General features: G+C 46.7%; 1 protein-coding gene across 1 annotated transcript in view; it reads left to right on the top strand.

Moving 5' to 3' along the window:
• Positions 1 to 23,482, top strand: part of ABCA4 (ATP-binding cassette, sub-family A (ABC1), member 4) — a 128,540-nt gene extending 105,058 nt beyond the window's left edge. The window contains exons 38-50 of the mRNA XM_011991509.1: positions 989 to 1,136; positions 4,768 to 4,891; positions 5,223 to 5,352; positions 7,275 to 7,395; positions 7,849 to 7,911; positions 8,404 to 8,510; positions 10,555 to 10,696; positions 14,306 to 14,440; positions 15,202 to 15,305; positions 15,379 to 15,471; positions 18,158 to 18,407; positions 20,110 to 20,196; positions 23,074 to 23,482. Of these exons, the coding sequence (XP_011846899.1) occupies positions 989 to 1,136; positions 4,768 to 4,891; positions 5,223 to 5,352; positions 7,275 to 7,395; positions 7,849 to 7,911; positions 8,404 to 8,510; positions 10,555 to 10,696; positions 14,306 to 14,440; positions 15,202 to 15,305; positions 15,379 to 15,471; positions 18,158 to 18,407; positions 20,110 to 20,196; positions 23,074 to 23,079 (1,510 nt within the window). The 3' untranslated portion in view covers positions 23,080 to 23,482. The remainder of the gene's footprint in view (positions 1 to 988; positions 1,137 to 4,767; positions 4,892 to 5,222; positions 5,353 to 7,274; positions 7,396 to 7,848; positions 7,912 to 8,403; positions 8,511 to 10,554; positions 10,697 to 14,305; positions 14,441 to 15,201; positions 15,306 to 15,378; positions 15,472 to 18,157; positions 18,408 to 20,109; positions 20,197 to 23,073) is intronic.
• The last annotated feature ends 4,305 nt before the right edge of the window (positions 23,483 to 27,787 follow it).

The following is a 27,787-nucleotide window of genomic DNA, read 5'->3' on the forward strand; positions in this document are numbered from 1 at the left end:
GGGGGTGGGGGATCATCTCCTGACAGAAAACCTGGGCTGTCCTGTGGTGGTAGCACCCGCAAGTTTAGCTTCCAGCCCCAGGTAGGGTCTGAGGCTGATAACCAGGGATCTGTCTAGCTTCTGTTTCTGACTCCACCGACAGAGGTATCTCTGAGGCCTGGTCCGGTCAGCAACAATGAGAGAAGTCCCACATGGTCTGAATCTTCTACTCAAACTGAGGCCTTGACCAAAACCTGGGGGTCAGCCATTCCCCAGCTCCTCACCCAGCTCTGACTCTCACTCATCTGTGGCCAATCTGTCCACCTCAGCGTCCCCATGTGAACTGGCCAAGAGTTACCGCACACAGTAGAAGACTCTGACCAAAAAGCTCCTCCTGGGTCAGGGACAGAGGATGACACAGGGGTTACATCAGCAGAGTTACAGGGCCCAGCATGCAACTTTCTTTCCCACATGTGTAACTTTGAATGAGTAATACATCCATCTGGGCCTCAGTTTCCTCATCTGTAAAATGAAAATAGTGATCCTGGTCCTTCCTCTGTGGGCCAGTAGAGCCTTGCCAGAGCACTGGTCTCCACATATCTCTCTTGGAAATAGAGAATTTGGGAACCAACCTGACTGTAAGCTGTGAAGATGAGCTCGCTGGGACCCTTGGCTGGGCTTTGCTGACCCAGGCTAGAGTGGGAGGTGTTGCAGGGTGGAGAACCCACCTGTGAGTTGTACAGGGCTTTGTAGTTTACAGAGTACCTACACAGCTAGCAGCCCATTTGCTCCTCACAAAACCCCATGAAGTGGTCAGGGCAGGCATCATTATCTCCATTTAAAGTTGAGGCACAGAGACCAACAAATAGAGTATCTCTCTGGTCCCCTGGGACTCTGGCCAGTTCACACATATCACCTCAGGTGTAAGGGTAGTGCATTATATTTAGATGTATTGCAGATGGAATGGAAAGTAGAACTCCATTGCTCTGAGTTGTCTCATTTCACACAGATGGGCGGTCATTCCCATGATGTACCCAGCATCCTTCCTGTTTGATGTCCCCAGCACAGCCTATGTGACTTTATCTTGTGCTAATCTGTTCATCGGCATCAACAGCAGTGCTATTACCTTCATCTTGGAATTATTTGAGAATAACCGGGTGAGCATCACTTTCTTGGCTTTTGTGTTTGATCAGTAGGATAGCAGAATATGTGTTGGTCAAGCAGAGCCAGGGGCAAGTGTCATACATGTAGCAGCTGAATGCAGATGAGTGCCACTTTCTTCCTCCCCACCCTTGACCCCCCTGCCTGCCTTCCTTCCTTCCTTCCTTCCTTCCTTCCTTCCTTCCTTCCTTCCCTCCTTCCCTCCCTCTCTCCCTCCCTCCCTCCCTCCTTCCTTCCTTCCTTCCTTCCTTCCCTCCTTCCTTCCTTCCCTCCTTCCTTCCTTCTTCCTTCTTTCCTTCCTTCCTTCCTTCCTCCCTCCCTCCCATCCTTCCTTCCTCTTTCCTTCTTCTCCTCCCTCCTCCCTCCTTCCCCACTCCTTCCTTCACTCTTCAGTTCTTCCTTTCTTCCTTCTTCCCTCCTTCCCTTCCTCTTTCCTTCTGCCCTCTCTCCTATTTTCCTTTCTTCCTCCCTCCATCCCTCCCTCCCTCCTTCCTTCCTTCTGCCTTCTTTCCTCCTATAAACTCCTTTTTCATTTCTGTGCTCTGAGTGAAATTGTTTTCTGTGTTTATTCTGCAAGCAAAACTTTATTCTTGCAATAAACTTTAAGCTTTGCTTACTCTTTCAGAAAGGTTTCCTTAGGGACTTTGGGTGTTGGGTTTTACACACACACACAATACATTTGGGTGATTTCAAAATCTAAAAAGAATAAAGAGGCATACAATAAAAAAGTCTTCTTCCTACCCCTGTTTCCCACTCACCCAGTTCCCTTCTCCAGAGGCAAACTCTTATTTGAGCTTCCTGTGTGCTCTGGAGACACATCAGCAAATCCCCATACGTCCTTTCTCCCACTTTCTTATGGAAATTGTAACACTCTGACATATACTATTCCTTGGGCAAGTTATCTTGAGGAAGAGATTGGGGATTCTCCATGCTGAATGCCTCACTTTTATGAGCTGCCAAGCCCAGTGGTCCCTTCCATCTGACCTCCCCCTGTCCAGAGACAGATGGCCAAACGGAATCATAAAAAGAGGCAGGAAAAAAGAAGGCAGTCGCTGCAGGGCTGTCTTTACACTCCACACTCCCAGTCCCCACCGCTGTGTCTGAGTCCTGGCTGTGGCTGTCCTTGGAACATTTGCCTCCCCACGTGTCTGTGTCCCCAGGCGCCTCAACCTTTCTTCTCCTCATTAGCTCTTCCCAGTTCAGAGGGTGGGACCAGCCAGCACATCTGCACTGCTGCCCTGCGGCGCCCACCTCCACCCACCTCTGAGCCCCACTGGGGAACACAGGACAAATCTGTGCAGAGTCTCCACCGTAAACCGCCCAGACCTGTGGCCCCTGAGACTGACTCTTTCCAGATCTTGTTAGGGTTTCTGTGGCCGCTAGGCAAGTAATGAAGCCTCATCTGTCCTATGAATGATAAGAAATTCAGCATGTCGGAGTCAGACTCCGGAAAGCCGGGGGATAAGAACACAACCCCAGCAGATGGCCAGAGCCCCAGGTGATTGAAAACGCTGCTTTGTGGAGCTGTGTTTGTCACAGCCCACTAAGTCTTAAGAGAGTGTTCCTTCAGAATAATTAAATAGCAGCTTAAAGCAACTTAGAACATTTTCCCCTCTGCGGCTGCACCCATTTAGCCAACATTTGCTAAGCACCCGCCTCCAAAAAGCTGGTATTTTCATGTAAATTATCAGATACACAGCTGCTGCGGAAACCCCCAGTATCCCACAGGAGGCTCCCCAGCTCCCAGCAGCTGCCGCCCCTGCACAGTCAGGAGGTCTTTACCAGCTGAACACCATGTGCTGGGTGTGCTGATATAAACAAGCATGGCCCACTCGTCCTGCCCTCCAGAGGCTCCCGTTCCAGTCCGGAAAGGACCTGCCCACCAAGTTTGCAACTGATATAAGCCACAGTGTATGATCCTCCATAATACAGTGTGTGACAGAGCATCAGAGGAGCGAGGCGGATAACACACTGCAGGCCAGAGGCAGTGGGAAGAGCCAGGCTGCAGGGGCTGGGGGAGCCGTGGTGGAGGAAGTCCAATTTCAGCCTGTAGATTTCTTTCTTTCTTTATTTTTTTTTTTTTGAAACGGAGTCTCGCTCTGTCGCCCAGGCTGGAGTGCAGTGGCCAGATCTCAGCTCACTGCAAGCTCCGCCTCCCGGGTTCACGCCATTCTCCTGTCTCAGCCTCCTAAGTAGCTGGGACTACAGGCGCCCGCCACCTCGCCCGGCTAGTTTTTTTGTATTTTTTTTTAGTAGAGACGGTGTTTCACCGTGTTACACAGGATGGTCTCGATCTCCTGACCTCGTGATCCACCCGTCTCGGCCTCCAAAGTGCTGGGATTACAGGCTTGAGCCACCGCACCCGGCCAGCCTGTAGATTTCTGTTAGCCCATTTAATAAATAATGAAGTGCCTACTCAGAGCTAATCATTCTGCAGGTATTTAGGAAGAACACAAAAATAATTAGGACTCAATGCCCACCCTCCAGGGGCCCCCTGACTAGCAGAGAAAGTAGGCAGATTTTTAAAAAATTAATCATGGGAATGTGATAAGTGCTGGGAGAGAGGAATGGATACTTTCTCATGGGAATCTGGGAAGGTTTATAGGAGAAGGCACTCTCTGAGCCAGCTATCTAAAGAAGAACAGGAATCTTTCAGAAAGCAGAAGAAAAAAGAGCATTCTTTCCTGCTTGGAGCAACAGGTAACAGCCTGCACATGCCCTGGCCTAGAGGCCAAAGAGCAGTGATTCCAGAAAGAGTGGGCAGACAGGGGGTAGGCGGGGAAGGATGAGGTAATGTGGGCACAGGTGTGGAAGCTGGAGAGAGAGGAGGTTGTGGGACAGGGATGAGCCAGATGGAATGGACAGCAGTGGCCCAGCCAGGAGCTATGCTGTCCTTGTACCCCTCAGTGTCCCTTCTATTTTCTCAGGGGAGGCTCTGCCCAACATGCCAAGTCTGACCACTTGAAAACAAGTCCCTGGCTTAACACAGACCCCAGAGAGAGTCTCCAGCCCTCCTCTCCCTAGACAATGGTAATTGCCCCATGAGGGGCTGAAAAGCAGAACTGGAGATGGCTCAGGGCCTGCTGTCCCCCTGCAGCTGTTGTTAACAAACACCTTGGAGGGCTCCTGTTGTTTCAAAGTGAGTCTGCAGGGAGAGCTCCCTAAGTGGACAGCAGGAGAGCTGCAGCTTCTCTGCACATTCCTGCTGTCACCCCCTGAGTCACCTAGGGGAGGGGTAAGGACAGTAATGCAGGTTCCTCACAGTTAGCTTCGGTGCCCACATGGTACTGAGCATAGTAAATGTTTAGAAGATGCTGCCTGGCTAGATGAAGGGGCAGCTCCTGCCCACTAGACACTTGCAGGGAGCCTCAGTCCTTGATTGGCCATTTAATTGATTAGTTCCTTGGCCTGGCCTGAGGCACTGCTTATATGTACTTCATGACGTCCACAGCAAACCCATTATGCTCTGCTGGACAAATCCCTCCAGTGGCCAGTCTGGCTGCAAGGACTCTCCGTCTGCAGGCCTTCCCCTGTGCTGTCCTGTGAGAGTATCTGGGCCCCACCCTGCTGAAGAGAGGGGTGGGTGGGCTTTGCCCCATTTCCAACAGTCCTAATTCTCTGTTTCAGACGCTGCTCAGGTTCAACGCCGTGCTGAGGAAGCTGCTCATTATCTTCCCCCACTTCTGCCTGGGCCGGGGCCTCATTGACCTTGCACTGAGCCAGGCTGTGACAGATGTCTATGCCCGGTTTGGTGGGTGGTAGCCAAGGCCTGTGGACCATGGGCCCTGGGTCCAAAGCTGGGTGGGCTACCCGGGGGGGGCTTCTGCATCAGACTGCGGCAGGGGCTGGTGCTGGGAGGGGACCTTGTTGGGCTGGAAGAGTCCTGCCAGCTAGAGGCGATTAGGGTGCCTCTGTTTCCGTGGCTAGGGAGCCACAGGAGGGATGGAGGGCAGCCCAGAGGCAGGTGTTTGGCTCTTGCTCAGTTCCCACACAAGGCCTGGTCTAGTGGGCTGTGTGCAGTGGCCAGGTCTGTGGGGTGAGCCGGGGCGGCTGAAGTGGACTCAATTCTTGTTGATGCCCAGGTGAGGAGCACTCTACAAATCCGTTCCACTGGGACCTGATTGGGAAGAACCTGTTTGCCATGGTGGTGGAAGGGGTGGTGTACTTCCTCCTGACTCTCCTGGTCCAGCGCCACTTCTTCCTCTCCCAGTGGTACGTCCATGCCACACCCTGGGGTCAGTGGGCAGCTCAGGCCACCCGGGACTGGAACTTACACCCACACAGTTATCTCTTTCCTCAGGAGCCCCACTCCACGATGTTTTTTTTACATTCTCAAAGCCTGGCTTTTCTCCAATAATACAAGTAGGGAATCGGGTTAAAATGGCACATTCAAATACGTGAAGAGCATCCTCTTTAAAATATTTAAAATGCAGTGCTATTAATTTCAATTGCTGATATTTAATCCTTCTCATTTAATTACCAAATGTATATTTTGATTAGATGATAGTATTGCAAATAACAATGGTTACGGGATATCCAAAGTACTAGGAAATAGACTAATGTATTTATGAGAGAACGGACATAGCAGGCTCCTTTGCTAATTAGAGATTTGGGAGCATGGGAGTAACATGGGAGCCATGTGGAGGGGTACAGGCAGTGATCACGCCCTCCCACCCCTGGAGGAAGGTGGGTAGCCGCCAACCCTGACTCTTGACCAGGGCTTCTCAAATGCCAGGTTAGCTGGCAATTGCCATTCTTCCACAGGCTCTTCCTGAAGCTGGGTGGGCCCCTGCCTCACTCCCCTCTGCAATCCTGGCCTACCTTTATTGTCCTTACCCAGGGGCCTGAATTACCAAGCAGCAGCCCTTCCTAGCAAGCTTTCCCCGATAGTGTTTTGTTTCTTAACTTTTCCTCCTCTCGGGCTGAGTGTGGTCACCTGTAAATAGATTCCAAGGACTTGGTTTTATGTTTTGATCCACAGGGAATTGATTTATTGGAAATGAATCTGCCTCCCTACTCACAGGACTGTGAGAGGTGAATGAGATCACAGGTGTCAACACATTCTGATGAAACAGGATACACAAGCAGTTCTAGTTATGGGAGACAGTGTCAGGAATTGTTGTCCTTGGCACCCTCAGCCCTTGCAGACCCTCTCTGCAGCCTTGGCTACACCTTTTAGAGGCCTTTGTGTGGGAGAGAGCAGGTCAGGAGGTTGACTACCCAAATTGACTCATTAGCTTCAAACTCTGATGTCAACACATTTGAATGAGTCCTGCCTGCTTTAGGACCTAAAGAGGACCAGAGAAGCACACCATAGTCCCTGGCTTCCAGAAGGTCAGGGAGAGTTTCAAAGAAGAGGCTGTGTCTTTAAGGTTGGGGAAGATTCCATTTGGTGGGGCAGGAGGAGGAGGACATTGAGGGACTGGAAACACATGCGGAGGCTGGGAGACGGGAATGACCAATAGGACTGGGAACAAGGGGGAGATGCCAATTACAGACAGACGAGTTAGTGCAAGAGGTAAGTGAGAAGGGTAGGTGGGGCTGGATTGCAGGGCTGTAACTACAGCTGCAGAGGGAGGGCTTCAACCTCCAGCTGATGGAGAACCACAGGTTTTGAGGCATGAGGTAGCCTGATGACAACTCTGTTTTGGAGAGGTGGAGTTGGCAGGGCAGACTGGAGGAAGTGGAAGGCTCGGAGGTTAGTAACTACCCCTTACTGAGTGCTTGCTGTAGAGGAAGGGTTTTAGTCCTGACGGTGCTCCCAGACCCTGAGTCTTTACTCTGTGCCAGGCACTGTGCTGAGTTTATCTTCAGCACAATCCTGTGAGACAGGTATTGTCACCCCCCTCCTCATCACATGGTTGAAGGAGGCAAGGTTCAGAGGTCCAATGCCCAAGATCACATATGAGGGGGCCAGGACTGGAACCCACGGCTGACTCTGGACATGAGCACTTGACCTCTCTACCTAATGCCTGATGTCTCTCCTGCTGGGAGCCCTTTTTAGAATTTAAATCTTAAAGGATGGAAGCCCAGAAGGAAGCAAAAGCAAGGAAATGAAAGAGAGGTCCAATGGAAAGGACAGTGCCAAGGATACTGTACAGCCAGCCCAATCCTGACCCCTTTTCCTCATCTAGGATCGCTGAGCCCACTAAGGGGCCCATTGTTGATGAAGATGATGATGTGGCTGAAGAAAGACAAAGAATTATTACTGGTGGAAATAAAACTGACATCTTAAGGCTACAGGAACTAACCAAGGTAAGGGAATGGGTATGAGTTTGGAGGTGCTGGTTAGATCCACAGTTGGCATGATGTTGCTGTTTTCCTTCTATAGATCAATTGATATGCTTATGCAAGCAATTTGGTTTCCTAATTTTATGTGGGGTCATCATCTCTGTGTTATAGCTTGTCTTCCAAGAACATCTAATTCCAATGTGTGTTCCCTGCTATTCATCTCAGGCAGTGACACAGGGCCTCAGCGAGAATCACTCCAGCTGAGCATCACTCGCTTTTCTGTGTTCCGTTTCTACAGAGCATGGGTCAGCTTCAAGATGTCTCAGTACTCACTGCACCTCTGTGCCTGCCCATGTCAATATGTAACCTCTTAGTGCTGGTAGTTTTCTCCTAAACCATCTTTGCTCTTTGTTCCCTTTTCCCCTCCTTGCTCTAACCCTGTCTCAGTTCTAAGTCTGGTTTCTTCGTATCTTGCAGATTTATCCAGGCACCTCCAGCCCGGCAGTGGACAGGCTGTGTGTCGGAGTTCGCCCTGGAGAGGTGGGTACTCTGCAGACCACGGGTGAAAGGCTTCTGAACATCAGCTCTTGTGCCTGCCTCTCCTCCCCGTAAGGCAGAGATATTCAATAGGAACATAATGCCATAATGCAAGTCACATATATAATTTTAAATCTTCCACTAGCCACATGAGAAAAGTAAAAAGAAAATAGGTAAAATTAATTTTACCAGTATTTTTTATTTTACTCAATATATCCAAAATATTATCATTTCAACATGTAATTAATTGAAAACCTTATTAATGAGATATTTGACAAGTTTTTGTTGTTTTTAAGTCTTTGAATCTTCACACTCAGGGCCCATGTCAATTGGGACTTAGATGTGTTTCAAGTGCTCAGTAGCCACACGTGGCTAGTGGCCTCTGATGCAGCCCAGGTCTAAAATGCCTCCCCCAGCTCACACACTTACCCTAGGGTCTGACATTTTAGACCTTCTTGGTCTCTAGGGCCAGGCTAGCTCTGTGTTTTCTCCTAGTGCTTTGGCCTCCTGGGAGTGAATGGTGCTGGCAAAACAACCACATTCAAGATGCTTACTGGGGACACCACAGTGACCTCAGGGGATGCCACTGTAGCAGGCAAAAGGTGAGTGTCCTGCTCCTCCTGTCTCAGGGAGTCTCTCACAGGTCCTGGGCATTGTCCCTCTCCCAGAATAGGAAGGGTGATCATCAGACCCTATACTAGGGTGGCTCTGAGGCCCTGAAAGATGTGTACAGAGAAGGAGGCCTCCCAGAGAGCGTGGCCCAAAAAGCCCAACAAATAGACCCACTGGAAAATTGAACTGACTTGTGATGGTTAAGAGATTCCTCTGTTGGGATGGATTCTTGGAAAGACCAAGGAAGCACTAAGTGTGTGGTTCTTAATCGCTTAGAGGTCATGGAACCTTTTAAGCATCCAATGAACATTTGTAGCCTATTCCTATAAAAACGCACCATTGCTTCCCATTACCTCCCTCCACACATTTTTGAAAAAGTTTCAGGGAATTTACTCAGCCCCGGGTCACATTTATGATCCCGCAGGAGCTCTTGGATCCCAGGTTAAGAACCCCTGTGATGAAGCATCCTTCCTCTGGGTTGAGTTTCTAGATAGGGGCTCATTCATGCGCCCTTGCGGTAGCTTAACCTGCATTGGCTATTTGTAGGCTGATACTTGGCTTTGCCAGACCAAGGAGCACACAGGGAAAACTGGCATGTGTCCTTGGATTCTGGAGGGTGACTGCTGCTCTCTGTAATAAAATGTGTTTAAAGAGACTGGTCCTCTATGGGCAGGACAGAGAGGATGAGCTCTCTCTTGTTTGCCTCTTTCCTGGTTGCAGGAAAAGCTTGAACAGTAAAACTTCAGCACACTGGGTAGAGGTGCCCAGATGAAGCCTCTGCCCTGGTTTATAAGTGGAGTTAGGTGCTGCTGACATCTGTCCAGCATCTGCTTGACTGGGGCCTCTTTCTCTCCCCTGAAAGCCATCCTCAGCATGGCCCAATGCCCAGTGGGCAGGAGGAGTCCTGAGCATGCTTCACTGGCTCAGATAGGATGAATCTGGTTCTTTGGCCTCTACAGCCAGCCCTACTGGGTTTACAGAAAAGGGACAGGCAGGGGTGAAGCCAGGTCATGGCTGAGTCTATCTCAACAGATCCAGCTTCACCTGCAAGTGACCATGCAGGTGACTTCCTGATGGTGACAAAAGGAGTCATGGCAGGGTGGAGGGGGGAAAGATATCATAGAATTTTCCATGAGCACATTTATGAGACATAAAGTTACAACTGTGTCCAAGTAAGGCACAGTCTGACTTCCAGAAGGTAAAACTGAGCTGGATGCTAGAAAGAAACGATAGGTTTAAGACACCGATTTGGGATTATCTGGTAGGGTAGCACCTGCCAATTTGGAGATGTACCCTACTTGTTTCCCTAAGTAGTTTTAATTGGCCCAGCCCATGCCTTTGGAGGCTTTTGTCATTGTGGGGAACTGCAGTAGTCTCTCTCTGTACCATCCTGTATCATCCATCGTTTATTCATAGACCCTAAGCTTTAAGAAGAAAAGGATGAGATTAGACTAAATGTCTATGTATAGGTTATTTTCCATCATGGCAATATATTTTTTAGTGAGGGTGAATATTTTAGCCAAAGGGAGTTGGTGGAACCCAACTCACTCTACCCCTTCTCCCTGCAGGCCCCTGGCTGAGGGTAGTTATCTGACTGGCTCCTCTTTCATTGCTATCTTTGCCAATAAATACAGATAGAGAAGTTTACTTCCAACGGGACAGATCCATCTTTTCTAGTTACTTCCCAAATGTCTGAAAAGTATTGAAAAATCATGAATCATTTTCTTAAACCTGATCTTCCCTCTGTTTTTAAACTCACATGTGAGGTGATCTGATCCAAAATGAAAGCTGACTTATGGCATAACTGGGATTCAATTAATCTTAGACATGGAAACACGGAAGAATCTGACAGGATTCAGTTTCTAACCGAAGGGTCCCTGTTTTGATTCCCAAATATTGCATGCATTTCTGAAACCAAATAGCAGAGAAGCAGCAGCTTCCTTTTCCCATTGGCAGAAGCTTCTCCAGCCATAGCTCTATGGTCATCTCTTCACCTCCTTGAAGGATACTCACTAATTGCTTTTTTTCTTGCAGTATTTTAACCAATATTTCTGAAGTCCATCAAAATATGGGCTACTGTCCTCAGTTTGATGCAATTGATGAGCTGCTCACAGGACGAGAACATCTTTACCTTTATGCCCGGCTTCGAGGTGTACCAGCAGAGGAAATCGAAAAGGTAAAAAATGGTTTGTTGTGGTCACATAGGAGTCTGGTTAATTACAAGCCTGTTTCATGAGAGTGCATTCTCTTGGAGATAAGAAACTGAAGCATGCTATTCATTCATTCATTCATTCATTCATTCCAACAAATGTTTACTATGTGTCTACTGTGTGCCAAGTACTATTCTAGAAACCAGGGGCATAGCAGTGAACAAGACAGACAAAAAAAATCCCCACTCTCATATCTAACAAAATGATGTATGCATTTATCCTTTGACTCAGCAATCACACTTCTAAGAGTTTATCCTGAAGATACATCTCCCCCAGTACAAAATGAATATATACAAGGTGATCCATTGCATTTGTAATTGCAAAATGCTGGAAGTTACCTAAATGTTTAGTCATTGTAGATTGGCTGAATAATTTATGGTACAGGCACACAATAAAGTCTTATGCAACTATAAAAAAGAAAAAGAAAAATCTCAATGAACTGATATGGAGATATTTCCAGTAAATACTGTTAAATGAACAAAAGCAAAATGGAAAACAGAACATATAGAATGCTACTTTTTATGTAAGAAAGAAGGAAAAACAAGAAAGTAGACGTATGTCTGCTTACCTTTGCAAATAGAACGTAGAAAGGATAAACCAGAAAACAATGAATTTGGTGATCAACAAGAAGAAAATGGGAAGAAAGAAAAATGGGAAGGAATAGTACTTCTGGGGATATATTTTTGTATAGTTTTAACTTTTGGAAGCATGTCAATGTTCCACATATTTTTTAAAAAATTAGTAAGGATGCGAAGGAGGCAAAAATGAAAACAAAAAGAAAACCTAACACTGACAACAAACTAAATAAAGTAACCCAATTTTATTTCAAATAAATATCATAATCCTGCAAAAGGGAGATAGAGCTAATACAAACGACTGATGAACACAGTGTTTGACTCTAGATCCTCATTCCTGGGCAGGGTGGAGCCGGGGAGAAGAACCACAAATAATTTCTGAGTTCTTTTTAGTTTGTATTTTATAGTGGTATAGGCAAGGTGATTCTGAAAATGTTAGATGTGTTACAGGATTAAGTAAATTAATACATGTTTTGATGTTATTGGAACCCAGAATTCTCACTGTGGAAGAAGGGACTTACAAATATGGAAAAGGGAAAAGCAAGAAAGAACTGTGAGGTCATGGATTGGAACTGGAAATAGCACTGGGAATTCCGGAATATTTATATGCTTGTGTTTGTGGGTGCATGCAGGTGTGTTCATGTATCATGCACACAGGCGTGTATATATACACGTATATTTGCTTGTGTGTATCTGTCTTCTGAAAGGGTCAAGAAGCAAAAATGCCCCAGCAGCCATGAGCACACTGAGTGCTCAGACTTTTGTCTTAATAACATTCCCCACTAAAAGTAAACCTGATTCCTTCAATAAATGACACATTCCAGGGCTGAATGGCATAGGTATAAAATGAACCTGGAATATCTTATGCCAGAAAGTAAGGAAGTGCTTTAACAAAATAAATAACAGGTTGGGCATGGTAGCTCACACCTGCAATCACAGCACTTTGGGAGGCCAAGGTGGGAAGATCGCTTGAGCCCAGGAGTTCCAGAGTAGCCTGTGCAACATAGGGAGACCCTGTCTCTGCAAAAAACTAACAAACAAATTAGCTGGGCCTGATGGTGCACACCTATAGTCCCAGCTACTCAGGTGGCTGAGGTGGGAGGAATGCTTGAGTCCAGGAGGTTGAGGTTGCAGTGAGCTGTGATCAAGCTGCTGCTCTCCAGCCTGGCAAACAGAGCAAGACTCTGTCTCTTAAAAAAATAATGATAATGTAATTTTAAAGAAATAAACGTATCTCTGTACAGATTGCTTATTGGTTACAAAGGAGAAACATAGTAATTTTACAATGGAGAAATTAGATAGCACCATAACTGGGTGATCAAAATTAACCTCTACAATGGAGAAATTAGACAGCACCTTAACTGGGTGATGAAAAATTAACCTCTACAATGGAGAAATTAGACAGCACCTTAACTGGGTGATGAAAAATTAACCTCTACAATGGAGAAATTAGACAGCACCTTAACTGGGTGATCAAAATTAACCATAAGGGGCAGATGGACATCTCATGCCCAGAGATGTGATATCCTGTGAAGGACACAGTTTCACTTATGTAGAATCCAGATTGGAGACATGTAATCTGAATCTTATCATAAGGAAACATCTGACAAGCTCCAAAGAAGGAATATTCCTTTTCTTCAAAAATAAAAAAGGAGACTGTATTCTTAAAAAATATGAGAGTCGTAAAAGACAAGGAAAGAGCTATGGAAATCTCTCTGATCGCAGGAGGCTAACTAGACACAATGACTGAATAACAGACAATAGACTACATCTTGTGCAGAAGAGAAAAAAAAATGATAAAAGGATGTTATTGGGCAAACTGACAAAACTGAACACTGAACAGTAGATTAGGTAAATGTATCAAAACATTAAGTTTACTGACATTGATAATGTACTCTGGTTATGTAAAAGAAGATCCCTATTCTTAGGAAATATGCCCTGAAGTATTTAGGAATGAAGGGCTATGATGAGTAAGTTTCCCTCAAATGGGTCACAAAAGATTGTGTGTGTGTGAGAGAGAAGGGTTTATTAGTTAATAATTCTATGAACTATTTTTATTCTTACATGTTCGTGTGAGTTTGAAACTATTTCCAAATAAAAAGTTAAAAATGGAGCTTATATTCTAGTGGGAGGGATAGACAATCTATAGATAAATAGGTAAAATATCCAGTGCATTAGAGAGTGAAAAGTCCTCAGAACAGTAATGCAGGGAGGAAGTGTTGGGGCAGGGTTTGCACTTTGAGGTAGGGTGGCCCAGGGAGAGCCTGCAGAGGAGAGGACCTGATGAGGAACTAGAGGTGAGAGAGGGAGTCACGTGCACACCTAGGGAGGAACATTCCAGGCACAGGGGACTAATACAGAAGGCAGAAGCATGGTGAGCTTGTCTCCAGTGGCTTCCCTAGGTCCCTTCCTGCGCATGTGCACACACACCTGGTGTCTCTGTCATCGTTCCCTTGCAGTCACGATCTGCCAGTATTCTGTTTATTTTGACTGTCACCTCCCCGCAGTCTGAGGACAGTGGCTGTGTTCACATTGTTCTCCAGTGCCTGGTTCAGTACCTGGCGTATGGTCAGTGATCCATAGGTGTGTGTCGGATGCACAAGGCTTTGGGTGTGACCCTCTTGAGGGGTGGGATCAACAGGTCTGGGACTCACCATCTTCTCAAACAGACCCTTCCTCCTCCACTCCTAGCCGTGGTCCAGGATGCTGGGCGAGACCCACTGTCTTGCTGTTTGTAAGGCTGAAGGCCATTTCCCAGGGGGCTACACCCAACAGGTGCTGAGCTGACCGGGCCACCCTGGGATCCAAGACACAGAGTGAAGGAGCCCCTGTCTGGTGCCTGAAGCACATGCCAGAGGACAGGAGCCAGCAGGAGCCTGTTTCAGCCTAGCTAGGGCTTTCATTCTGGAGGCATGAGATCTGGGAGCCCAAGGCTTTGAACTGGGGGAGGTTTAGGTGTTTGCTTATGTTCTCCAAATGGCATTTCTTTCTCTTCCCTAGGTTGCAAACTGGAGTATTAAGAGCCTGGGCCTGACTGTCTACGCCGACTGCCTGGCTGGCACATACAGTGGGGGCAACAAGCGGAAACTCTCCACAGCCATCGCGCTCATTGGCTGCCCGCCCCTGGTGCTGCTGGTAACTGTGGGTTTAGGCCGCCCCAAGGGCTTAAACCAAGTGCTGCGTCTCTCGTCTCTCGGGTTGGGGAAATAGGTTCTGTGTCGGCAGATTTAGAAACTGCAGCAATTCGGCTTTAGTCTGGACTGTTTCCTGTGTTGCTCATTTTGAGCACTTAGCCCAGTGTTTGGTTCACACAGCTCTGGAGAAAAACAAGTCATGGCACAGCCTTGACTTGGGACTGTGCACATCCTGCGTTCCCGGGATGTCTCCTGTGGGCCATGGGCTCACAGCCGGGAAGTTTAGCCGGTTCGGTGGCGTGTCAGTGTCTGGTCCCCAAACAGGAGCACTGAGCTGGGTCAAAGGCTCTTGAGCCGGGCCAGGCCTGAGACCATGCCCACGTAGTCCAAGGATCATGAGGGCACAGGGCACAGGACATAGCAGGAACCAGGAAAGTGACCTGAGTGATCTCCCTGCCTCCCGACAAATGTATTTGCAGGATTTTCTTTTTTTGAGGAGAATTCTGTCATTGCCTTAATCCACTTTAATCCCCTCGTGGGCTGAAATGGGCCCAGGGTGGACACCATGCTTCTTTATTCTTTAATCCACCTCCTGCCTTCTGTACCCTACACGAAGGTACCCCTGTCTTGCTCAAGTGAGGGGAGTGACTGTGTGCGCCATCTGTCAGCTCATCCTCCTCAGGGGAGCCAGCCCAGGGGGAAGCAGTAATCGGAAGGGCCAGTTCCCAGCCTGTGCTCCCTAACCTTCTCTCCACCCCCCAGGACGAGCCCACCACAGGGATGGACCCCCAGGCACGCCGCATGCTGTGGAATGTCATCGTGAGCATCATCAGAGAAGGGAGGGCTGTGGTCCTCACATCCCACAGGCAAGAGATTCCCAGGGCTGGGGAAGGTGGGTGGGAGTCCTCTCCTGCTCACCTCCTCTCTCCTGCCCCACAGCATGGAAGAATGTGAGGCGCTGTGTACCCGGCTGGCCATCATGGTAAAGGGCGCCTTTCGATGTATGGGCACCATTCAGCATCTCAAGTCCAAGTAAGCAGATGGTGGGGCGTGCGCCTTGTTGCCTCTGTGGATCCAACCGGATCCTGTGTTCTCCATTGACACTTGGAAGAGTCCTGCTGCCCTGTCATCCCCTGGGGCAGAGGCAGGTGGTGGCTGGGCCTCATTCTCCAGCAGCAGATGGAGAAGTCCATTATGCTGATAAGAAACTCCTCTATATTGGCCTAATTTCCTGTGGTCGAAGACTCACCCAATTCTCTGGATGGGGTGTCTGATCAGGACACATGCAGAGCCTGGCTGGGACGAGAGAGGGCCACTACCACTGCCTCAGGTATTCCACCACTTATCCCAACAGATCCAGGACCTGTGGCTTATTTACTAAGAGTCCACTACAATGTAGGAATGGTTAGGAGACCAACTGGCCTGAGGACCTGTTTTTGTTTTTGTTTTTAGAATATTGTATGCTTTTGAGTTTGAAAAAAGACCATATGTTATATGACAAACCAACAACGCCAGTAATCTTGAGTAGGATTATCCTTACTCCGTACCCACACATTGTAAACTATTGTAGATAATTCCTTATTATTAAGAGTTTGCATGCCAAAGCTAACAGTTTAAGATTATCAGCATATTGCCATGCTCATTCACATTCTGATAAGCTTTACAATCTAGAAAAGAGCAGAGTTACAATTATTTAACAAACACTTATTAAGAGCTCAGCATATAAGTCACTAAGCTGGTTGGTGGAGGAACAGCACATAACCCACCTTATCTATGCTGAGGTGCGTAATCCTGATGCACCCACGGGAGGGTGTTGCACAGAAAATGTCATCCTTTCATATGTGTCAGAGCAGATAAATGACTGAGAGAAAGGTCTAATAGATTAGCTGCTTGTGGCAAGTGGACATTTGACCCATGATGTATTGAGCAACTACAGCTTGGACACTGCATAGATATCTATAGAAATAGCAGCATGTCAGGTCACCAGACCTGTGTCAGCAACTTCCTGTGTCCAGCTGCTGGAGAAAGGGAAGTTCTCCTATTCCTTTCCCTCTAACTCCTCAATATCTGCATGATAGAGGAGGTGAGAGAGGAGTGTTGCCTGTGTGGAGGGATGACGAGTTTTCTGGAGCTGAAAGGTGAACAGCATCTTACTGCAGAGGAGAACAGCCCTAGACCATGGAGGGAGCTTTGGAGTCAGTTATGACTGACACAGGATACCAAGGCATAGGGTACTGACACCCACTAGCTGTGCACACTCTCTCTGGTGGACCATCCCTCATCCAAGTGAGGTTAACCAGCCATCCTGCTGAGGGAGGAAGAAAGTACCAATGGCCCGGGCCCTAGCAGCTCCATTTGCTTTGGGAAGCTTCCTCAGGGAAGTGCTGCCTTCCCGAGCCTTTGCTCCCACCTGGCCCATCAGCCCTTATCACCACTCAGTATGCACTGGTTCATGTGTCTTTATGGGCGGTCTTGGGATCCCCATACTGGGCTAAAACTACCTTTGATGGCTGGGTGCAGTGGCTCATACCTGTAATCCCATCACTTTGGGAAGCTGAGGCCGGCGGATCACTTGAGGTCAGGAGTTCGAGACCAACCTGGCCAACATGCTGAAACCCTGTCTACTAAAAAGACAAAAATTAGCTGGGCATGGCGGTGTGCACCTGTAATCCCACCTACTCGAGAAACCGAGGCACAAGAATTGCTTGAACCCAGGAGTTGGAGGTTGCAGTGAATCGAGATCACACCACTGCACTCCAGCCTGGGCGACAGGGCAAGACTCTGTCTCAAAAAATAAAATAGGCTGGGTGCGGTGGCTCATGCCTGTAATCCCAGCACTTTGGGAAGCCAAGGCAGGCGGATCACTTGAGCTTAGGAGTTTAAGACCAGCCTGACCAACATGGTGAAACTCTGTCTCTACTAAAAATACAAAAAACAAACAAACAAACAAACAAACAAAAACCGAGTGTCGTGGCGGGCGCCTGTAATCCCAGCTACTCAGGAAGCTGAGGCAGGAGAATCGCTTGAACCCAGGAGGCGGAGGTTGTAGTGAGCCAAGATCACGCCACTGTACTCCAACCTGGGCAACAGTGAGACTCTGTCTCAAATTAATTAATTAATTAATTAATTAAAAAAATAAAATAAAACTACCTTTGACTTCAGCAAGTACGATTGTCCCACATTACCATGCAGACATTTGACCTCTAAAAACTGGTATCAAATGATTTCTCCAGGGACTACCATGGTTTTTCTCTCCTAGTTTTCCTATGTACCCAGGTCTATGATATGGGCCTTTAATCTCCAGTATTTCTTTTTTTGTTGTTCTTGTTTGGGGTTTGTTTCTCGTTTTTCAGGTTTTTTTGAGACAGCGTCTCACTCTGTCACCCAGGTTGGAGTGCAGTGTCATGATCGTGGCTCACTGTAGCCTTGACCTCCTGTGCTCAAGTGATCCTCACGCCTCAGCCTCCCAAGTAGCTGGGACCACAGGCATGTGCCACCATGGCCTGCTAATTTTTGTAGAGACATGGTCTTGTTGCCCAGGCTTATCTTACACTCCTGAGCTCAAGTGATCCTCCCGCCTCTACCTCCCAAATTGCTGGGATTACAGGTGTGAGCCACCAAGCCGGGCTTAATCCCCAAAATTTGTGATGAGTCTACTCCTTATTTTGGGATTACCTTAGGCCCAACCACTAACAGAGGCTCTGTGTGCATCCCCTAGATTTGGAGATGGCTATATCGTCACAATGAAGATCAAATCCCCGAAGGACGACTTGCTTCCTGACCTGAACCCTGTGGAGCAGTTCTTCCAGGGGAACTTCCCAGGCAGCGTGCAGAGGGAGAGGCACTACAACATGCTCCAGTTCCAGGTCTCCTCCTCCTCCCTGGCGAGGATCTTCCAGCTCCTCCTCTCCCACAAGGACAGCCTGCTCATCGAGGAGTACTCAGTCACACAGACCACCCTGGACCAGGCAAGTTGGCCCCGGGGCACCAAGAGCTGAGCAAAGACTGGCCCAGAACATCCAATGTGGGTTGGAATTGCCATAAGAGGGAGGCATAATATTCCTGATTTTTAACAAACTCTTGCCGTCTGTTTATTGGGGTAAAAGGTGGTATATCAGAAATTGTTTTCTAACAATATTTTTTAGTCATCAGGAAACTTCATTGATTTTTTTTTTTTTTTTTTTTTTTACATTATCCTTCCCTGTGAGCCTATGGTGTGTTACTTCATTCTTGCTGGTTTGTGGTGGTGGTTTTTTTTTTTTTTTAACTCAGCTTTATTGATATGTAATTAACATACGATGAAACACAGGCTCTTGGGAGGCCAAGGCAGGAGGATCACTTGAGCCCAGGAGTTTAAGACGGGCCCATGCAACAAAGTGAGACCTCGTCTCTACAAAAAAAATCAGAAAATTAGCCAGGCATGGTGTTGCATGCCTGTGGTCCCAGCTACATGGGAGGTTGAGGCAGAAATATTGCTGGAGCCCAGGAGGTCAAGGCTGACATGAACTGTGTTCATACCACTGCACTCTAGTCTGAGTGACAGAGCAAGCCCCTGTCTCAAAAAAACAAAACAAAACAAAAACACCAATTTTAAATGTACAGTTTAGTGACTTTTGACAAATGTGCATTCCGTGTGTGGTTTTTTAAGATGTAATCCCATTTTTTATTGCGGTAAAATATAACATAAAATTGACCATGTCAACCATGTTTAAGTGCACAGTGCAGTGGTATTAAGTACATTTACATTGTTGTGCAACCATTACCACCATCCCTGATAGAACTCTTTCATCTTGCTTCAGTGAAAATCTGTGCCCGTTAAACACTAACTCGCCGCTTCCTGCCCCCCTCGCCCTTGGCAACTACTGTTCTACTTTCTGTCTCTAAGGCTCTGACTACTATAGGTACCTCATATAAGTGGAATCATACAGTATTTGTCCTTTTGTGTCTGGCTTATTATGTGAGGACTTAGCATAATATCCTCAAGGTTCATCCGTGTTATATCATATGCCAGAATTTCCTTCCTTTTCCAGGCTGAATAATATTCCTTTGTATGTATATGTGCTACATTTTGTTCATCCATCTGTTCATTCATTGATGGACATTTGGGTTGTTTCTGGGTTTTGTGTTTTTATATATGTTTGTTTTAAAATAAACATCTTTAAAGAAAGTTAAGTAAAGCAAGGAAAATGGAAACAGGGAAGTCTCCATTTAACCCCTGAGGAGCTGGCTCACCCACACCTTCTCATCAGCATTAAGCAGGGGAAGGCACGAGCAGGAGTCTGGGCCACATGCACACTCAACGAGGAGCCAAACAGGGATCAATGACTTTTTTCCTTTTTTTTTTTCTTTTTTTAGTTAGAGGATTAGGATGCTGCTAGCTGAGAATCTGCCTTGCCTTGATTACCCCAATGTCTGGTGCCAAAGTCCCTTGAGTCCTCCAGCAGGAACTCCTGTGGCATCACTCGGGAGTCTAGTCTAAGAAGATAGCTCTGACCAGGGCACTGGTGGCCAGGCTTCCGTGGGTGGGCCAGCCTTCCCTGGGAAGGACACAAGCCATACCAGCTGGGCTGTATGTGAACTGTGGAAAACAGAGAGCAAACTGGGTAGGTGGGTGTAGGGTGCTGTTTTCCTGGAAATATCTACCTAATCTTGATCTTCTCTTACCTCCAGGTATTTGTAAATTTTGCTAAACAGCAGAATGAAATTCACGACCTCCCTTTGCACCCTCGAGCTGCTGGAGCCAGCCGACAAGCCCAGGTACCCCTGCTGCTTACGCAGTCCACAGCTTGAGGCAGCTCCTCGGCTCAGAGCCCAGCTGGTTCATTGGGCTTGAGTTGCTTCAAGGCCTCAGATATGCCTCCTACAGAGAGTCCCACCCATACCATGGTCCCTACCAAGTCCCCACCACATCCTCATCACATCCTTGCTAAGTCCCTGCCACTGTCCCCCTGTTCTGTGCTGAAGAACTTTTCATTCAGTAGCTGTAGGCGTTCCTGTTGTAATCAGGAAACCATTTGGATAGTATGGGAGAGCATTTTTGAAAAGAACTTTCCCATGTTTTTGCTTACAGCAGAAAAGCTTGGATTTGGGAAATAAGGAGCAGGGAAGGTAATAGAGAATATTAGAATGTTTTGGCTGCTTGACATCTATGTCTGGACATGTGTTTGAGTTTCAAAGGAAGAGACTTAATTGGCATATCATTTCAGTGGCAGACACATTTGGTTAGATCAAGGAATAGCACCTGTTGTAGGAAAGAGCCTCTTAGCTCTTTACAAAAAATCAAGAAGATGGAGAAAGAAGCAATAAGAGGTATGTCTCCTGGCTTGTGACAACTCTTGGAATAGGTGCTTGCAGGTTCCTGCCCTGACACAGTGCCCATGTAAAGAGCACACCACCAAAGAAGGAGAGAGCTAGAGTAAGTACTAGAGGAGGTACCAGCATCCCAATGCCTTGGCTTAAGCCTGGGACTCTAGAGGGATGAATTAGCCACTCTCTTCTGACTTCCCTGGAGAGTAAATCAAATCAAATCAATAAGCAAGGATATGCAAAAGCCTTATTTCCCCATAAAGTTTTTATTCTGCCCAGTTTCTTGATTGCGAGAAAAACCAAATACAGTTAATTATTGAAACACTGCTGTCCAAAGCAGTGCTTGTGATGAATTTTTTCGCTTCCTCTTGACCAGCAGAGACCTAATGGCTACTTGGCAAAATTGACTTTGTCTTCCCACCCTTTACCCACCAGAAGGCCCAGAAATGCCTAAGTAAAGGCTCCTTTAGATAGGGAAAGGTTGCTTTTACTGAGATCTTCCAGCCACTGATTCCCATTTATAGATCTGGTGATTGCTGTTGACATCAGTTGAAAATTATTTTTGAAAACCACTTGCAGTCATGAATCCTTTTTATAACTCTATAACTCAGAATATAAAATTGGGTAGCAAAATTGTTTCCCAGAATTACCCAGTGGTCTCCCCACCCCTTCCTGCATGTTCCCTCTTAAAGGACTAATCCCACATCATCTCTGGGCCAGGCAGAACATCAGGGGTGCTAATGTTCTATGATCTACAACAGTTAATTCCAAACTTTTACCCCTTATTGGGTGAGATCATTTTTCTATTGTGTTTTTTACATTTTTGTTCACAAAGATTAGAAAACCTGCAACACACTTATTGGCATATTTTTATGATAATTTTCATCCAAAACCTAATTCTGACTTTATAACATACTATCTTTACAAAGGTTTGCGAAAATTCTTTCATATAGCATTGTATATGTCTGTCATGAAATAAATAGTAATTATATTATTGTTTACATTATACCACCTCAAAATAATTTCCTTTAAAGTACCCTTCAAACAAGAAAAAGGTAATTTCTCTCAAGAAGTTCTAGAGAGAATTTACTACTTGCTCCTAAGCAAATGCGAGAACTTCAGGAAGTTCATCCGGCTGTTGGCTTGACAACTCCAAATTGTGAGCCAGGACCACACGGATATTTATCTAGAAATCAGCATGTTAGATTATCAAGAACATTTTTACTCTACAAAGGACTCCATCTTGGAAAACATGTTTTGGGATAAAGTCTTATGCAATCTTACACTCTGTTGTTAAAACTGGTGAGGGTCAAGGTTTTAATAAATTAAGTAGGTGACAGATGATCAGACAACTTAGAAACATCCTAAATAGGTTAAATTGTGTGACCATCGCATGTGCATTCCCAAATTAGGAACAACTCAGATCAATTTCTAATCCTTATTCTTACACTGTTCCAGTTCCCCCATATAATTTGTATCTTTCTATTAGTTTCAGAAGTTTCTGAAGTACCCTCAGCCTTGATGGGGATCCTCGCACCACCTCAAATCCTGTTCTCAGCCCTAAGTACTGTATTAGTCATCCTCTTAAGGGGATAGATGATTTTAAATCAGATAACGGGATAAACCACATTTCATCTAGACTGGTCAGGTCTTTGTCCAATCCCCTCCTCACCCACACTACCCCAACCCCACAGCAGGCATTCGTTCAGGAATTCAACCCACACTTTGTAGCTGGAGACAGTGTGTCTCCAGCTAAAAAGGTCACCTTGGTGTCCACTTCTCAAGGAACATGGACACCTTTGTTAATCAAAGTGCAAGCTTTGATCTGGAGCCTAATATTCTGCCTTCCAGCTCTCATCTTTCCCCTCCCCCAGTCACATTTTCAAGCTTCCCAGAGCCACCCCTACAGGAAGTGGTCAAGGGAATTCTGTACCTCAGGGCTGACCTAAATCAGGATTTCTTGGCTTTTAAGATAATGGTAACTTTCTTAAGCTAAAAAAAGCCCCCAAAGACCCCATAAGAGCCCTTGGAAACAGCACCATGGATGTAGCTTCCCTCCAGGATGTAAGCATGTATGCACATATCTCATATGTGTGAGTCTTTGTAACAAATGCCTGGATCTTAGAACCAGGGTGACCTGATTCATAGATTTCATAGAGAAAGAGAGAAAGATGGCCCATAACCCAGGTGATCTGACGGAATCACAGTGCCCTCAGCTGAGTGCCCTTCAGAGACTGATTGACAACTGTTTAGCTTTTGAAATCTAAAAGTAGTCACACCATCTCAGAAAACCAAGATGACGCGAGTCCATGTGATCTCATTCCACAGGACTGATCTTTCACACCGTTCGTTCCTGCAGCCAGAGAGGAACTCTGGGCAGCTGGAGGTGCAGGAGCCTGTGCCCATATGGTCATCCAAATGGACTGGCCAGCATAAATGACCCCACTGCAGCAGAAAACAAACACACGAGGAGCGTGCAGCGAATTCAGAAAGAGGCTCTTTCAGAAGGAAACTGAAACTGACTTGCTCACCCGGAACACTTGATGGTGAAACCAAACAAATACAAAATCCTTCTTCTCCAGACCACAGAGTTAGAAACCCCGGGCCATCCCACTAGCAGCTTTGGCCTCCATATTGCTCTCATTTCAAGCGGATCTGCTTTTCTCTGTGTTTGTCTGTGTGTCTGCGTGTGTGTGATTTTCATGGAAAAATAAAATGCAAATGCACTCATCACAAATTGTCCTAATCCACAGTCTCCCTGGTGTGCACCACCTAGTATAGTTTTAGACATTTTTTAGGTGGGTGCATAGCTCTTTGTCAGTCCCATGCACTTCTGTGAGTGTTATTGCCTCAGGACTGCTCATTCTGGCAAGATTCTGCAACACTAGGTTGGAAGTGAATGGACTAGTCTTAATGTTCCATGTCAAGTCTTTGTAGAGTTTGAAGAAAACACCCAACTAGTAATGCCTATAAACATTATCCATTGTCAGCTGAGTATTACCGACTTTAAGTTTCATGTCTGTTTGCCCAACTTATTTGAGTGTTTACCTCACAGATGTAATTAGGACAGGAGACAAAGAGGCATGGACAGGCGAGAATTGATCCTTGGTTGGACCTGAGATCCGACAGGACTTTGTAACCATTTGAAGAGTTCAGGACCTCATTCACATGCTGCTGTGCCATTTCCGCAGTGCTACCATGTGCATCTTCTGCAGTGGTGTTAGAAGGGAATGAAGGCCGGGCGTGGTGGCTCACGCCTGTAATCCCAGCACACAGGGAGGCTGAGGCGGGCAGATCACGAGGTCAGAAGATCGAGACCATCCTGACTAACACAGTGAGACCCCTTGTCTCTAAAAATACAAAAAATTAGCCGAGCGTGGTGGCACATGCCTGTAGTCCCAGCTACTCAGGAGGCTGAGGCAGGAGAATCGCTTGAACCAGGAGGCGGAGGTTGCAGTGAGCCGAGATCGCGCCACTGCACTCTAGCTTGGGTGACAGAGCCAGACTTCTTCTGGAAAAAAACAAAAGAAAGGAATGAGGATGGACATCTAGTTCACATAAATGCTCACCAAGATTCAGAAAATAATCCTTTTGAACCAAACGTTTCCAAAGACTTGTGGATGAGCAGAACAAGTGGGTTTCCTTGCCAGGGCAGTCTCCCTCCATGACCTAGAGATGGGCTTCTTCGTAAATATGCTTTCATTATACTGAGGATAGACTCCAGAGTCGGGGTGAAGGAAGAGGGAAAGGGGAGAGATGCTGAGGCCCAGGAACTGTGGCTGAGAAGAGGATGAGGAAGAAAGTGAGCACAAGGTGCTAAAATTTTTATTTCAGCAAGAAGGGTCCTGTGCTCGTTTAGAGGCAGACAGAGGGCAAGGGCTACACAACTTTAAGTCCTGCACACCTCCTGACTTGCCACTTTGCACCTACTAGATGCTAGGCAAATAACTGCCCATAGAGACTATACAACTAATTTGGTAGCCCCACAGCTTCATCTGGTTTTGACTTTTTCTTTTAACTTACCAATGACCAAAACTGTAAGACCATTTTCGCTAGGGCTAAGATAGAGGTTGGGAAAGCCCAGCACACTGCTTGCATCACACTGCTTGCATCACACTGCTGCATCCTGGCTGGTCTCAGAATTTAAATTAGCAACTACAATATCACAGGAAAGAAGACTACACTCTTTGGGGCTGCTTAGGAAAAGAAAAGAAAAAAAAAAGACTACGTAGGGTAGTGGAGGTGGTTTAGCAGCCATTCTGTTTGGCTGTGAGAGTTTCGGAAAGGCATCATGAACTGGATAGAATTGGATGCAGGTAAAATCTGCACACCCCTTTAAGGAAAAATCTCAGTGTACCTTTTATCTCCACTACACCTGAGGTCTGTGTCTTTTCATCCTGTTTTTTCCAGCTCCTGGCACACAGAATATGTTCAACTAATACCCACCAAACTGAAAACCTAGCAAACTATGAAAACCCAGCAAGAAAAATAGACAGAAAATAAGTGGGTCCAAGAAAATGATGCCTCCAAAAAGCAGCAAAGGGCAAGTGGAGCAGGAGGATGCCGTGCTTTAAAAATACCCACAGGCTGGACACAGTGGCTCACGTCTAATCCTAGCACTTTGGGAGGCTGAGGCAGGTGAATTGCCTGAGCTCAGGAGTTTGAGACCAGCTGGTCAACATGGTGAAACCCTGTCTCTACTAAAATACAAAAAAAAAAAAAAATTAACCAGGTGTGGTGGTGGGTGCCTGTAATCCCCAGCTACTCAGGAGGCTGAAGCAGGAAAATTGCTTGAACCCAGGAGGCAGAGGTTGTAATGAGCTGAGATCGTGCCACTGCACTCCAGCCTGGCAACAGAGTGAGACTCCGTTCAGAAAAAAAAACAAAAACAAAAACAACAACGATAACAACAAAAAGCCACAAAGCAAGGAGGAGGCAGCAAAGCCACAGCTTGCTTGGGTTTGAAAAGGGTTAAAGCTGGAAGCTAGGCCCAGATCTCCTGAGAATGTTTGACTCTACTGAAAGATGCCCCAGTCTGTTAATAAGGGAAATTTATGAGGAAAAGGAGGAGGAAATGGAAGAGTCAGTTCAGAAAACATGGCCAGTCAAGAGATGCTCCAGGAGTATGATGTGCTGCCAGAATTTCTAAGTTTCCAGTTCTTCTTTGGGAAGCTCAAGATTTTGGAATAGCTGGGATAAAAAGAGAAATCTTTTTCAACCTGAGTGAAAAGCCCACTCTAGCTCTCCTGAAGAGATGGGAAGAGAAAAATGGGGCAGAGAACCCATTGGCAAAGCTCTGGGCTTGGGGCACAGGGTCTCTGTGGCAGCCTGGGCACCTTCACTGTGGCCAGTGAGGAGGAAGTTCTGTACCAGCAGGCCTGCAGGGATTATGGGGCAAGGGCGGAGCTTTTCCTCTAGAAATAAAGCAGCCTCACCCTTGTGGGGTGGCTGTTTCAGGCACCAGAAGGACTCAGCCCATGGGCCCCAGCCACCTGGGGCTTGGTTTCCTCAACGCAGCATTTAAATGCCTGAGCAGGTGCCCTGAGCTTAACAGTTCATGACTCCTGATGATAACAGGGGAGGATTGCTCCCCATTTTGTCCAAGGTGATCGTCAAGTTGGGGAAAGCATAAGTACTGGAATTTTCAGATTTATAAAGCTATAGGCTTGTAGAGTTGGAAAATACCTCAATATTCACAAATTAAGCCTTTGTGGGATTGTTTTGTTTCCACTGTTTTAATAGAAAAGGAAAAGCACATTCCAGAAAAATTCAATGGCTTGGTAGGCCATCCAGCCTTCCCTGCAGCCCCACTCCACTGCCGTCCTCCTTAAGTGGCTTCATTCTCCCAGGACTAAGCATCCACAGGTCCCAGGGGACATGCCCACTGGACCCAGAACTCTGCAATTCCCTGTCCAAATGAGCTAAAGCCCACTTCTAGGGCCTGTATGAGCTGAGTCAAGGCTGGTCCCGGATTGTGCTGGCTAGTGTCCACCCATGGCACACGAGGCCACTTGGGAAAACAGGGGAAGGAAGAAAAGGGGAATGAGCCATGGGAGAGTGGGCTGTGCACCACCACAGGCCAGTGTGGAACTCCAAGGAGGCCAAGAAGATGACATTTGAACCCAGGGCATTATGAAGGTGGTTATTTAGCAGTTTGTTAGCTTCGTTTGTAACTTTAAGCACGAGACACAAATGGCATGAGGACCCCCAAGGCACTCTACTCAGGGCCCTTCCTGTAGCTTACCATGACACACACTCAGCTTCCTGAGCAGCTGCCTGATGTCCAGGCTCAGATGTGCACATCTCATGAGACATGCTTTGCCCAGACTCAAGCCTTCTTCTTGCTTTTATACTTTAGTACATTTCATAAGAGACCACAGATTATTGTAGCCAGATCCCACAGTCTTGAGTCATGGTGAGTTTCAGGGGGCACATTTCATTCATCAGACACTGTATAGCACCTGGTCAGACAGCATTCCAGGCACACAGCCTAGCCCTGGTGCAATTCTTGTTTTCCACCAGAGCTAGGCAGCCTCTTTGGTCTTGAACAATACTGATTGCCATGTTCATCCTCTTACAGCTGCCAAAGAAGCAAAGGAGTGAGGGGGAAAGGACGGGAGAGAGGAAACAGTGCAGAAGAAGGTAAAAAAGCATCCACTATTCCATATTCTGGGGATAAAGCAGAGAACAAGACACAGGCTCTGCTTTCACGGTGTTAACATTCTAATGCAGCAGTCAGCACATTTTTTTTTTTCTGTAAAGGGCTGGATAGTGACTATTTCAGACTTTGCAAGTCATATAGCCTCTGGTTGCAACTACTCAGCTTGGCTGTGGTTCACAGAAGCAGCTATAGACAACATGTAAGGAATGGGCAAGACTGGGTTTGGCTCTTAAGCCATACTGTGCCCACCCCTGTTCTAGGAAGTAAACAGATTAATATAAAGGGACATCAGAGACAGCTTCAGGTGCCTTTTAGGGACCCCCCCCCATTACCACTTGTTACATTTTCTGTTTTATAGTAGGAACTGCAAGTAACTCTAGT

The sequence above is a fragment of the Mandrillus leucophaeus genome, unplaced genomic scaffold (assembly GCF_000951045.1).
Source record: "Mandrillus leucophaeus isolate KB7577 unplaced genomic scaffold, Mleu.le_1.0 Scaffold397, whole genome shotgun sequence".
Classification (NCBI taxonomy): Eukaryota; Metazoa; Chordata; class Mammalia; order Primates; family Cercopithecidae; genus Mandrillus; species Mandrillus leucophaeus.